Consider the following 14,819-nt stretch of genomic DNA (forward strand, 5'->3'; position numbering starts at 1 on the left):
AGATACCCTCTGAAGACCAAATTCAATTCCCAATCATCTTCAAGGTTTGCTGCTGTTGCACACCATTAATAGATCCTTATCATGTTGATCCTCACTGCAATTGATCCCTAACTGGTTTCTCCCTGGTTCCAGACTTCCAGGTCAACTTTTGCATTAGATAGTTTGGAGGCTTAATCACTGCTCCTAGGGGTGTACCTGCCTGGAGACGGGGGTTTGAAGGCTTTCAAGCCTGTGGATTGATCAATACTGTTAGTTTCTAAATCTGTTTCTTGGTTATTAATATTGTTAAGTGATGATCTGAAGAATTTAGCCATTGGATTGGTTTGCTTTTTACATATGTTATTTAACTCATGGAGTACTGTTTCAGTCCATATTTTGATGTTAATCTGTCACATGGATGTGGGGATTTGATGTTGTTTCTAAATTTGGAAGTTAGCATCTAATTTCATCCAGTGGCTATAACTTGGAATCCAACTATTAAATTTTTATCTACCGTTGAGGGATTGTGTTACTGTTAGCTATCTACACTTGACCTAAGTTTGAGGTTGATCTGAACCCTATTGATGCAGATCCTAGCCTCCTCGAATTGAAGAAGCCACCCTAAGCCTAGGGTTTAATAGGAGCCTTAGTTTAGCTTATTTCTATACTTAATTTTTATTTTGTGTTTTTAATTGAACCGGTTTAAATTGATTGCATCCAATTGGTTCAATTGGTCTAATTTAAGTGAAGTGATCCTATTGGCTAAGAGGTTCTTATATCCTATTGGCTAGTAGGGAACCTTCTTTTATTTAAGTTGTTTTAAGTTGTCTTAAGTCATTAGGGGTAGATAAGTCTTTTCTTTTAAGTTTTTAAGTTATTTTTAAATTGGTCCACCTCTCCACGATTTAAGTGAGAGATTTGATTTGTAATTGATTAAGGAATAAGGTTTTTGGCCTCTTATTTAATAAGAAATCGTGGGAGAGGCTCCCCACCTATTATGTTTTTAAAAAAATTCGATTTTGCTGCTGGCCATGACTGCTGCTGCTTCTCTTTTGCCTTGTGAGTAATATTAAGGTTCCCTTGTGAGTCATATCAAGGGTAAGGGCTGGTGGACTCCGGCGACTCCTTGCATCTTGTAGATCGGGAGGTCCTTTTTCTTCAATCAAGCTTGTTCAATCTACTGTTGTTGCAGATCTGCAAATCCAGGAAGTGTTTACAGTTTCTGCAAGTTATCCTTCTCTTCTTCTTGCCCCCATCTAACCTAATCGATCCCATAAACCCTAGCTTCTTCTATAATCAGTCCAGCCCTATTCCCTCCACTATTTGCTTTTAAATTTTAATCACAGCATCATTGAGTCAACCCTTCCACTCGACTATAGTCTCAAACCCATCTCCTCAATCAAACCCTAATCCCCTTCCTTCTCCATTAAAACCTAAACCCCTAAAAATCACCCAGACCAATCCAACCATCCAAATCTGCCCCCATATTACAACCGAAACACCCCTACACTGCCCTTAATACTCGACCTTAAGCTCCAGCCCTAATTCCAGCTCGAAACCCTAAATCTCATCTCCCCCTTCATTCCTAAAACCCGAAACCCTAAACCTAAAATTTCTGAAATTTAAAAACTTATTCAAACCTAACCGAACCTAGTTCATTAAGACCTTTAAAACCTGCATATTAAAACCCTATAAACTCCATTACCATTAGCTAACCCTAACCCTAATTTCTGTCCTATTTAGCCTAAACTGCCCCAACCGGCCAGCCTTGTTAGGTGAACCCATTACCCTGGCTCCTAGTGGGATTACTCCTACCTAGGACTACATCACCTATATTGGGGGTTTGTTTTGGTATTTAACCTGCTGGTTTTGTGAGCCCTCTGATTATGTAGGGTTGGATCTGATTTCTACAGTGATGCGAGATTGAATTCACCGATGCAATTCATTGCTTAGCCTTCCAATTTCTTGTAGATTGTAACCTCTCATGATTTGGAAGAAATTCCCTCCAAGATCTCCAAAGCTTCTATTGAATTTTCCAAATTATTGTCTTTTACCATAAAAAACTCACTGATCTATATTTTTTTTCATTGCAAAAGTAAACAACCAAATAAAATAAGTTATTGTTATATGGCGTAAATGAATCTAGTAAAGGATATGAAGAAGTACTTGCAACAACAACAACAAACGCAGCCTTATCCCAACTCAATGGGGTCGACATGAATCAGTACTTGGCCCAATCTAAATGATTCTACCGACAGATGGTCCATTGTGGGACTAATAGAGGACCCTTACAACATTGTGTTTCAATGCCCTTAGGTTTTGCACTGCATTTTATTACCTTTCCCTAATCTTTATAACTTCAACCTATTTGTTCTCCATCTTGTATGATTTTTTCATTTCTTCCATTCCATACTCATCCTGAAAACTGCACAACCAAAAAGGTTCACCTTACATATTGGTTATTTCAAGCCTATCACCAAAGCTCGCTATCCTCACAATGGTGTCACCATTGGGAACTGGATCTCAACAACATTACACACCGCATCACCCAGTTGCTGATTGAAAGAGCAAGAAATGTCTGGAGTCTATCCCTCAGCAGTGTAAACATCCTTTTTCAGAATAACATGACTAAGGTCTACTGTTTACAGCAGAAAGAGAAAAAGATTCTCTTCTTTGGTTGATATTCAAGTAATATAGACTTTGGTTTAAAGACTTGGTCTTGGTCTGGTTCAATACAATTTTGTAGGGGCTGAACCAAGGTTGAAACAGCACATGCGTGGAGGAGAATCTTGTAGAAAATCTATGTAATGCAAAAGTCGACCTCGAACCAGTGAGAAACCAATGAGAGATCGATTGCAGCCAGGATCAACACAATAAGGATCTATTAATGGTGTGCAACAGCAGCAACAATTTGGGACAACAGAAGCAGCACTCGATTGACCTTCTGGGAAGAGAAGTGTCCACACAACAGCCCTGGTTCGATTGGAAGTAGCAGCAACAGTCTTGGGGGTCAATAGAATGATGGATTCAGATCTTCAACAAGGTACTAAAACTCGGAACTCGGTACCAACTCGACCCTTGGAAAAACCGAGTCAAGTCGAGATCTCGCCGAGTTTGTGCATTTTTTTTTTCGACTCGAAGCCTCAACTCAGTGGGTTTTAGACCTAGTTTGGGTCTGAAACTTGGTATTCAGCCTATTTTAGGCCATTTAAACACAATGGCACTATCAGAATTAGCAAAAACAAAGTCCAAATAGGAGTTTCACTTAGTGGGAAAGCTGGACAGACAGTTACTTAGGCCAGAAACCAGGACAGACACAGGACAAACACACTTATTTATGTCTAATATCATTTAAGTAAATGCTTTTGTATTGAAAGCTTTCCAACAAGTCCAAGATTGCTTAAATCTGATTTATATTGAAGGAGTTATGTATCGGTCAAACTTAATTTGGTGTGCGCGAATGCTGTCAAAATCGCTCAGTATGAAAATATTTTTTTGGACATCAAAACAAATGAATATTGTACCGCACTTTTGGTTTTTAGCAATGTTTTACCATGTTAAGATTTATGGAACTTTTAGATTTAAGAAAAAGCCCAGCATTAGAAAGTTGAAAATTGCACCAAGTACTTGTGAGATGTAAAGATGTAATGTTGTTCTCTGTTTATGTATCTTTCTTTTAATTTTATTGGATTTCCTTGGGTTTAACTGCCACTAGTGATGTGAAGTTTCTCGTTTCTATTATTGGTTTCTAATATATTTAGTTTTGATCAATGAATTTGTGCTTTGAAAATTTTCAAAGATTTTAAGTGAGGATGATATTTGATCCGTGATGAGGTAGGTTATAGCCCGTTATTCCATGGATTGGGTTGTTTCAGGTAATGGAACTTGATTTGCTGCGTCAAACTATTTATAACGGTCAATGGGTGGGAATATGTTAAGCATACTTTTTCTTTTAATGTTATTGAATTAAATGCATTTATGCATTTGATTCATTTTCCTAGAGAAAAAAAAAAAAGGGAACTTGTTGAAATTCATTTACAAACACAAATTTTTATTTTCGGTTTGCATATGATCTCTAAGTTTGAATAAACACACATTTGATTAGTTTCAACAATGACACTTGACGAGAAGATAGGAAAAAAGGTATCATTCAAATACTTGTGGGATGTAAAGATGTAATACTGTTCAATTTTGTCTGTTTGCTACTTTGCTTATCTTTCCTTGAATTTTATTGGATTTCCTTGGGTTTGACTGCCACTACTGGTGTGAAGTTTCTCATTTCTATTGGGTAAAGAAAACAGTTAAGTTAATTTTTCACCCTCGAGCAGTGCAATTTAATTGTAAAGTTGTGGTTAAAAGTGTCAAATATTTCTCTCTACTGGTATTTTCTTTTATGCTTACAATACAAAAATAGTAAACATGGGTTGTTTCCTCAGTAACCGGACACCATAACTGCAACTTGGTTATGTATTTGAAAATTAGGAACATGTCTTGGATGGGGATATGTTGAGATGGACGGTTACCATGACTAGGAAAGGCAGAACCCAAAGATGAGGTCATCTAAGGGGATTTTAGAGTGGATGGGGATATGTTGAGATGGATGGCTACCATGACTAGGAAAGGCAGAACCCAAAGATGAGATAATCTAAGGGGATTTTAGAGTAACAGTTTTGGGCAATACATAACCAATGATAATAAATTTGCAGTTATGGTGTCCGGTTACTGAGAAAACAACCCATGTTTCCTACATAAAAGGAAATACCAGTAGAGAGGAATATTGGCATTTTTAAACTTCCAATAGAAATTAGTGGATTTTGTATTGTAAGCATAAAAGGAAATACCAGTACAGAGGAATATTGGCAATTTTAAACTTCCAATAGAAATTAGTGGTTTACAACAAAGAAACCACAACTTTACAATTAAATTGTACTGCTTGAGAGTGAAAAATTAACTTAACTGTTCTCTTTACCCAATAGAAACGAGAAATTTCACACCACTAGTGGCAGTCAAACCCAAGGAAATCCAATAAAATTCAAGGAAAGATACATAAACAGAGAACAGCATTACATCTTTACATCCCACAAGTACTTGAAAAGAATACCTTTTTCCCATCTTCTAGTCAATTGTCATTGCTAAATGAATTTCAACAAGTTCCCTGATTTTTCTCTGGGAAAATAATACAAATGCATTTATGAATTCAATAAAATTTATAAAAAAAATTAAAAAAAATTAAAAAATTAAAAAAATTAAAAAAAAAAAAGAGAGAGAGATAGAGAAGTATGATTTAACATATTCCCACCCATTGACCCTTATTAAATATTTTAAGGCAGAAAATTAAGTTCCATTACCTTAAACAACATATTCCATGGAATATCAGGCTACCTCATCATGGATCAAACATCATCCTTTGAAATTTTTCAAAACATAAATTCCTCGATCAAAAGTAAATATATTAGAATTCAATAATTCAAGAAGAATGCATCGATCTAGAATAGAAAAATAAAACTTACGCTCACGACTGATTTGCCTGAAGTTTTTGTACTCCCCGCCATGAGACGAGAGATCTGAGTCCGACATAGACATGATAGAAGCCTAACAACGGCATAAAAGAGAACAAATCAAGAATCAGCAAAGAAAACCCAATAGAAAGATGGAAATGAAGAACCGAAAAATCAACAATAATCATTTAAAGGTCCTCAAAATTTAAATCAACTTACAAGAACCAAAATGCGCGGATCGAATTGTTAAAGGTAACTGGAATTGAAATTGAATGAATGGAAGTATTAGATCGTGATAAGGGTGTTAATGTTATTGTGAAATCATCATAATCTGCATAACAAGGTGAACCAGGGTTTCGGATTCCCCTGCGAAAAGGGCGGTTATTGCATCAGACATGGGCTTTGGCTTCTCATTATTTGGGAGGTTCCCTCCGACGTCCGAATATGGAGGTTCTCCATTCTCCAAGACGAATTTTCAAATGGTTTTTTTTTAGTTTTTTTTTTTTCCTTTTTCTTTCTTTTGATAGAAAATAGGGATTACACGTGCATTTGTTCAACGAAAAAAATTGGAAAGTAGGGTTTTATAGATTGTTCAACAAAAAATGGAATTATTTTTTAAACGATAAGTTTGGGGGAAATTTACATATACTATCCCTGAGGTTTGACGAAAGGATATTTTCACCCCAGGTTTGGAAAATTCTGCGTATCCCTCAGGGGTTTGCAAACAGTAACAAATAAGCCCATTCCGTCAATTCATGACTTACACTATTAAAAATTAAACATGAATTGACGAAATTACCCTTCCAAAAAAAATCCAAAAAAAAAAAAAAAATGAATGCACAAAATTACCCTTACAAAGGAAGAAAAAAAAAAAAACTTGCAACTCATCTTTCCCAAGACTGGGGAAGATGAGTTGCAGGTTTCAAAATCATACTGGTTTTTTTTTTACGCCTCAATTGCTCCGCTGCTTGAATCTCCAATTCAAACTCCCCTCCCTCCAACGCCAATTGAGGCATAACAGTTCAGATCCATTTCCTATTGGCTGATTTATTATGCCAAATATCTTGGGTTTCCGTCCAAGTTCAGAAGGAATCCGATTAATTGTGGCCAATTCTACAGATCCATTCCAACTGATTCAACACAAATTAGATCAAACTGACAAGATCCAAGATCCAATTAGATCACACTTGCAACAAGTTAGCCTTTTTCCCAATTAAATGGAGTCGATTAAATGGGATCTCGACCATGTGGATGGTTGGTCTGGAGCTCTCTATTCGAAGTCATCAAAGATTCGAACTATTGATGTCTTTTATCACCAATCCACAGAATTTGCATCTTAAAGTCTCCAATGAAAACTTAAGACATAGAATTGGATCAATAAATCAACAGATTCAAAATCGACATATGAAATCTAATAATTCATATTAGACTTTCAACAAACAGATTCACACACAAAAACCGTAAAAACTCTATTTTTCTGGATAGAAGATTTGATTCTAAGGGCCTTGAGTCAGTCAGTTTTATAGACCCAAATCAATGATCAAAAAACCCTAAAATCAATTCTCATATCCAAGCTCCATTGTTTCTTGGATGTAAGGAGTGGCGATAGCCAATTTTAGTAAATGAAGAAAACGAAATCATGAGCATGTCTCTGTGAAGAAGAGAAAAGGGGAAAATAAAAAAAACGCTAAGAATGTAGGTCGGCTCCAGGCCCACAAATCATAACCACAAAGGATTCAATGCGAGCAGACATGAGGACCTTGTTTGTTCAATCTCTGTGCACACTACCATGCTTAAAACACTCTTTTCCCAGCTCCAATAGAGTAGCTTCCTCGGCTATTCTAAAAAACTTCCTCACGATTCCCAGATTTCCAGTGGCGTTGGAGGGATGGGAGCTCAAATTGGGGATTCAAGCAGCGGAGCAATCGAGGAGCAAAGAAAAAAAACCCTTATGGTTCTGAAACCTGCAATTGGGGAAGATGAGTTGCAAGTATTTTTTGTTTTTTTTTCTTTTGTAAGGCTAATTTTGTTCATTCACCTTTTTTTTTTGGATTCTTCTTAGAAAGGCAATTCCGTCAATTCATGTCTAATTTTTAACAGTGTTAGTCATGAACTGACGGAATGGACTTATTTATTACCGTTTGCAAACCTCAGGGGGGTATGCAGAATTTTTCAAACTTGGGGGGTGAAAATATCCTTTCGTCAAACCTCAGAGGTAGTATGTGTAAATTTCCCTAAGTTTGGTTATCTTATTAATAGATATATATGACAATAAAACTAAATTATTTTTTAAATGTCCACATAACTACCATCTAAACAAATTTTGCAACGGATAATGATCAAATCACATTCTAGTATTATTTCTTAGTAAAGACATTTAATTAATAAAAACTATCAGTATATAGTGTTTCAAATATCTTCTTTTTTGATATCTTTATTTGTCCTTATCTCTCTTGGTAACTCTCTCTCTCTCTCTCTCTCTCTCTCTCTCTCTCTCTCTCTCTCTCTCTCCCACGATATTCCTCACCCTCTCTTTCTCTAGATATACATATCAGCATCTTTATCTCTCTCTGTGAAGAATTTTTATCACCTCCAATTCGTTGCCCCCTCCAATTCCTTGCAATCCCTCACATAGGAGCAGAAATGACCACCCTACCCCACCTTGGGCAATGTGTTCAGGCAGTGGGTAAGGTGGTCATTTCCGCTCCTATGTGAGGGATTGGAGGGAATTGGAGCGGGCAGGAATTGGAGGTGATAACGATTCCTCTCTCTGTCCCCCCTCTCACGATCTCTCTCTCTCCCTTTCCCTCTCTCGTACTCTTTTGTGTCTCCCTGTCTCTCTTGGTTTTAATTCTTTTTAACACTAATTTATCCAATCAAGAATTCTGATAAAAACTAAGATTTCACAGTATAATTCAAAAAAAAAAAAAAAATTTTAAAATATACAGAAATTTTTAAGACAATGTTGCAATTCGAATGGATATTAAATTTTATATTAAATCCACAACTCACATAAAAAAAGGGGAATAAAAATTTGGAGGATACCTTGCACTTTCAGTAACTGAATTCGAAAGCCCAAAAAACTTGGAATGCAAGAATTATGAAGAAGCAATAACCAAATATATAAAACTCCAAAAGGAAGATGTTTCTATATAACTTGTTTCTATTTTTTTTATTTTTTTTTGGAAAGAATGGAAAAGTCTACGAAGGGTATTTTTTTGGGAGAGAATGAGGGAGTGGATAATAGAGTCGTTTGTATTTTTTTTTTTAAGAATGGAAAAGTCTTAGGAAATGAATATTGGTACAGAGCATGGCAATGTATATACACGGGTTTCTATGTTTTTTTTTTTGGAATGATGGAAATTTTATTTTTTTTTAACTTATTAAATAATTTAAATATACTTACCTAAAAACAAGGGAAAAGTCTTTTATTTTCTCAATTTATAAACCCTATTTTTTTGAGAGAAAGCATGGCAATTTAAATATACGCGTTTCTATTTTTTTTATAATTTAAATATACTTACTTAAAAACAAGGGAAAAGTCTTTTATTTTTTTTTTATAATTTAAATATACTTACCTAAAAACAAGGGGAAAGTCTTTCGTTTTCCCAATTTATGAATCCTATTTTTTTGGGAGTCGTTTATTTCTTTTTTTCTTTTTTCTTTTTTTTTAAAGAATGGAAATTTTTTTTTTAAAATAAGATTGGTACAAAGTATGGCAATTTACATACACGTGTTTCTATTTTTTTTTTTTAATTTAAATATACTTACCTAAAAACAAGGGAAAAGCCTTTTATTTTCTCAATTTATAAACCTATTTTTTTGGGAGTCGTTTCTTTCTTCTTTTATTTTTTTGAAGAATGGAAAAATCTTAGGAAATGAAGATAAGATTGGTACAAAGCATGGCAATTTACCCCTATTTTTTTGGGAGTCGTTTCTTTATTTTATTTTTTTTAAGTAATTTAAATATACTTACCTAAAAACAAGAGAAATTTTAATGTAAACTACTCAATGTATATACATACGTTTCTATGTTTTCTTTTTTCTTTTTTTTTGAAAGGGACAATTTTTTTTTACGTTTATTGATATTGGTGAAGGGTATTTTTGGTATGAAAAGATTTACCATGACTTTTGAGTTCCTACTTTTATAATATAGTATGATAGAGGGTTATTCAAGTCAATTCACTGTTTAAGAGAACTACTTTATGATTGTAATCATATTGGACGTGTTGAAAAGATAAGATAGTTTACGTGATCCATAAATGTTGCATGCTATTAATGCCCTCTGTAAGACCCCGAATTTTTGAGTTAATAATTTCCTTGTTTGGAACCTTGGAGAAGTAAAGTAATGCATCAATGAAAATACCCAAATGGGAATAAAGAAATTAATTTGAGTTTGTTATTGAATTGGGTGGACCATAGGTTGGCCCAGTTGATTCAGTAGGGGCCTAAGTACGATAATAATTGATTTGAGTTTGGTATGGATGGGTTCACCTGAGCCAAGGTTGAACCCATGGTTGGACCATTTTGGTTCACTAAGTGATCTATAAAAGGCATGTCGTGAGTTAAATGAAGGACTGTTCACTCATCCATCGGAAGAGGAGGGAAAAGAAAGGGAGAGGAGAAGGAAGAAGGTGGAGCAGCTCAAGTTGAACTTACCGGCCGGATTTTTCTAGGCATGTGTGGAGTCGGAGAGGAGACAAAGACTTATGGGAAACCATCACCCCCCCCCCTTGGACCCAAACAAGACCAAGGTAACACTCAAACCCATTTGGTTTTCAACTTAGATTGTGGTTTTAGTTTACAATGGTGGTATGGGACTCATTAGGAAGCAATCCACCTTGTGGTAATGCCCCTTGAAGAGAATTGAAGAGAGAACCCAAGCTTGAGCTTGGTGGAATGAATAAGACCAAGTGGGACTTAAAACCCTAAGTTGGAACCCAAATCCTTAAATGCATGGTGTTTAATGTCCAATGTAGGTGGGGATTCATGCCTATTGAATGATAAGACTTGTGTATGAGACCTTAGGTGAGAAACCCAATAAAAAGACCTCCATTCCTCCTTGTGTTTTGCTGTCCCGAACTGTTTCTGGACAGCAACCAAAGAGCAGACACGACCAGCCAGTGAGCCTGGCAATGTGCCGCTGAGCTCGGCTCAAATGGATTATTCGCTTCTGTTTTCAATTTTGGAAACAAAGAGTTCCGACATGGGTGCCGGCGAGCCCGGCAAAGTGTGTAGTTGCCAACCGGTAGTGAAGCCCGGTTCAGCTCTGCTTTGTATTTTTATGTAACGCCCCCAAACCCGGCCTAGGATTTTTGGACATGAACGATCCATAAGATCTTTATGTCGTAGGAGGTATGAACTAGAGTAGAACCAAAACACAAGAAATATATAAATGCGATAAGGAAAGTCTTAAAACTAATTAAAAGTCTAATGTAGCTTACTTATACGTTTCCAAAACTTAAATAAAAATCTGTAATTAGTTACAAGTCCTCTAAACTTATAGTTAAAATCTGAATTTTTTTACAACCTCCCAAATTAAATAAACCAAGTAACATCTTCTCGTTCTACAAAAAAAAGAAAAAAGTAATGTGTTCTCTATAACAGTAAAAATCTAGGCAAATCTCTAGTAGTAGTTATCTTCATTATATCCATATGTTTCGTCCTGCTGAACCTCCACATTAGCCTCATCATAACCATCGTCACACTCATAAAGCTGCTCATCTGAAAAATAATGAGGGGTAAGCTTTGGGAAAAGCTTAGCAAATAAACCAACACAACGGTTGAAGTTTAAAAACACACGTGTGAACAAAAGCGAAAGACATACATATGAGTATAATTTGTATAAGACCACAATGAAAAACCTTATCATAACCAGATCCGCTAAACATCGTCACAAAATGAAAAGTGTCTATGGTAATTCTCATCAATGAAATAAACAAGTAAAGAATAAAGTAAACAAAGACATCACTCCTTGATAGACTAGTATAAACTAGTACTATACACTGACCAAGGTCCTCATGATAGCAGCACTTGATTACAGCTATGATCCACCACTACACAATGTCCCCCTCAAAAACAGAAACCAATGGAATGCTAATGATCAAGTTTCCCATTAGACTAAGTCATGCCCCCGAAGGTTTTAACAGCCATGCCCTTCTGAATGGTATTATTGATCGACATAAAAATAAAGCTTGCAATCATATAGTTTCGATAAAGATAAGCTCGTAGTCTTTAAGAAACAAAACCCGTTAGCATTATCCTTACAGCAACACTTTAACCCATGTCGATAAAGTAAAAGAAACAATAACAATCATGTGTATACATAAAGTTATACAACAAGTCTAGAACTTAGGGTTTGCAACTCCCCATATTCCAAACACTAACAACGTTTAATAAAAGAATTGTAAAAAAAAAAAACTTAGAATTAAATAGAGTTTCATCAACATATCATAACATAGAGCGCAAGCGCAATACATAAATAGAAAAGATTTGGCAAAAACTTCACACAAAGTAGTCAACAAGCATCTTCAACTGCAATAGAATATAAACCGATAAATCTAGTAGAAATCAGATTTAGATGCATCATAGAAAACATCATGAAAAGGCTTGAATAGAGAAGATCATTCATTGAACTTCATCATACTATCAACACACGTGTATTAGATTCATTAATTTATAATCATGATATTTTTTAAAAAATTTTACATACACGTCTTATATAAATCATGAAGGACACAAAGATTCTTCTCATGCTATCATGTGCATACATAGATTCAAGTTTAGAACAAGTATTTAGGATGATTTTGAAATGATACATCAAAATCTAAATCACGGTTTCAAGTTTGAAAAGGATAAAGCAAAACAATTTTTATATTGAAGAAATAAGCATGTAAAGTTGTGTAGATTCACTTACTTTCTTCAAGCTATGAAAACCTCCAAAAGTATAAGATCAAATCTGGAAGAAAAAAACCTTCACTTTATGTTGATGAATTCCAGCTACTAAGGCTTAGAATGCTTCAAAGGAGCTCAAAGGTGCAAGGTACGTTTCTCCCCTTTTCTTCTCCTTCATTCTGTTTTTCTCTTCTCTTCCTCCCACGATTTTCCTCTCTCTCTCACGTTTTTTCTCTTTTCTATTTCAACTCAATCACACTCCCTTAGAATCGATCCTTAGACCTCTTTAATTGTATATAAGGTTCTAACCACTAGGCTAGGTTAATAGTTATGCATTATTTTCTAAATTAAATTTTACATCTTTTTAACAAACCCTAATTCTAAACTTAGGCAAGGAATAAATCAAATTAAGAGTGTTACATTAGGGTACACTACTTACCATGCATGCATGTGTACACCACTAGCTAGTCCAAGCTCCTACACTTCAGCTTGCCCTAATCCTGCATTAGGTAAAAAGATCAAATTACCCCTAGTCCAAAATTAGGGTATTACATTTTATTTGTTGCATCGTGAGGGGCCTACAGGAGATGAATGGGTTACGTGAACCCCAGATCCTTTGAACAGAACAATCTGTTAATAATCAGTAGTGAAGGATTTTACCTTGAGACTTCTCTCCATTGAGTGATGGGTGTTATTGTAATAGTTATGTTGGCATGATTTTGAATTATGATTAGGGATGTTGTATTGTAAATCTAGAAAGTAAATGTATGATGAGTTATGAAATGAATGTTACCCTGTTATATGAATTGTATTGGCATACTTATTACGATGGATGTGGAGTTTGATATGATTGTCTCGTGAGATGAATACCATGTGTGGATAGGTGTGACATTATATAAGTTTAGTAATGACCCTACGATTGATGTGTGTATATGATGTTGTGATATGAACTGTGGTCATGGTTGAGAGTCCATGAATGAACATTGTATAAACACTAATGAGTGAAACAGTGTATGTGTGGTGCCTCATCTAGTGGGGGAAAGGAGGGGTGAAAGCACATTGTGGATAGCGGGGGAAGAAGGAGTGAAAGGGAACTAATGGAATTCCTCACTTAGCAGGGAGAGGAGTGAGAGGAAAAGAAAATCCTCGTGTCATCAATTTGGAGGTGGCCTTTGTTGATCTAGGTTGATTGAAACTTTAACGGCTCGGGAAGAGACGGTTGTTGCTACGATGGCTGGGTAGGAGCTTGACTCATTGTGGACGTTCCTGGATTATGTTGTCACATGTGGATTTGGGTGACTTTATTCCATGGTTTCATGTATTTCATCTTGGATACATGCAATCTTTGGTTCCAATTTTGGGACACCATTGTGTGAGACCTTTAGCAGAGCAGCCTTTCTTTCCACGCTAGGAGTACATATGGATACCTTAGGTAGTACAGGCTCAAAAGCGAAAGTTGGGCTCTGGGTGATGAATTTCAAAAATTAATTCTGCAGATTTAGATGATGAGTGAAGCAGCTTTCGCACCTGCAGCAGGCCCTAAAAAAAGATCTACGGCATTATAATGGCTCCAACACCACAACCCAGCTAAAAAACTATAGCGTGCTCGTTAGTGCAACGGTTCTCTATGGTTAGCTTTACTTTACCCAAATGCTTGTCCCCATCAAGATACAGCCAAAAAGCCGCATCAATGGTCAAGCAACCTTACCATTATTAAGTAAATAGAATAGCCTTCGAATAGGGAGTCATTCGTTGATTCTTGGATGCACGTTAGCGCTTTACTAAACAAGCAACGACCCTACTATACTTACTACTAATATTCAAGGCACCTCGCCTTTGTTCTGATAAGGGTTAGTCATTTCATCTAGTACGAGATCGCTTCATACCTTGCATGATAGTGGAATGGTGTGGTCTCACCAACAAAAGTCGCCTTGGCTTTTCAAAACAGACAGGCGGCCTTTTAAATAGGAGGATGGAAAGCACCAGGTTCTTATGGTTATCCAGCGATGTTCTTTCAGACCTATTGGAACATTCTGGAAGAATGTATGTGGCATATGTTAGAACACTTTTTTTTGCAATGGTTATCTCCTTCACAAATTAAACGATACCCAATTATGCTCATCTCTAAATCATCTGCCTCCGTGTACCTTGTTAGACTACCAGTCCATTAGTTTGTGTAATGTGGTCGCCAAAGTCCTCATCAATCGTTTACAGCCTCTTTTACCATCTCTCATCTTATCAGAGAGCCTTTGTCCCCAAGCGCCAGATGTCAGACAATGTCCTCATTGCAAATGAACTGCTACACACACTTCTTTTATTCCTTTTTCCCATAATTTAATCACCTTCCAAGATGGGAGAATGAAAGTCCAACTAATCAAGCAGCTAATCACCAAACTTGGGCAAAAAGAAACACCATAGGGTATTGAACTAGTGGAATCTAAGATAAAT

At 36.0% G+C, this 14,819-nt stretch overlaps 1 protein-coding gene and 1 non-coding gene across 3 annotated transcripts in view; both read right to left on the minus strand.

Moving 5' to 3' along the window:
• Window positions 1–10,576, minus strand: part of LOC122646467 (SNARE-interacting protein KEULE-like) — a 63,760-nt gene extending 53,184 nt beyond the window's left edge. The window contains exons 1-2 of one of the 2 annotated variants that reach the window (XM_043840029.1): window positions 10,572–10,576; window positions 5,490–5,571 (exon numbers count right to left, since the gene is read on the minus strand). In XM_043840029.1, coding sequence (XP_043695964.1) covers window positions 5,490–5,562 — 73 coding nt within the window. In that variant the 5' untranslated portion in view covers window positions 5,563–5,571; window positions 10,572–10,576. Of the gene's footprint in view, window positions 1–5,489; window positions 5,572–5,696; window positions 5,888–10,571 lie in introns of those variants that run through there. The other variant, XM_043840028.1, reaches the window with a different exon arrangement.
• LOC122646973 lies at window positions 7,169–7,281 on the minus strand. The gene has a single exon (XR_006330769.1). It is a non-coding gene; the product is annotated as a small nucleolar RNA snoR100 (small nucleolar RNA).
• Window positions 10,577–14,819: the final 4,243 nt, after the last annotated feature.

The sequence above is a fragment of the Telopea speciosissima genome, chromosome 11, assembly GCF_018873765.1.
Source record: "Telopea speciosissima isolate NSW1024214 ecotype Mountain lineage chromosome 11, Tspe_v1, whole genome shotgun sequence".
NCBI classification, from domain to species: Eukaryota; Viridiplantae; Streptophyta; class Magnoliopsida; order Proteales; family Proteaceae; genus Telopea; species Telopea speciosissima.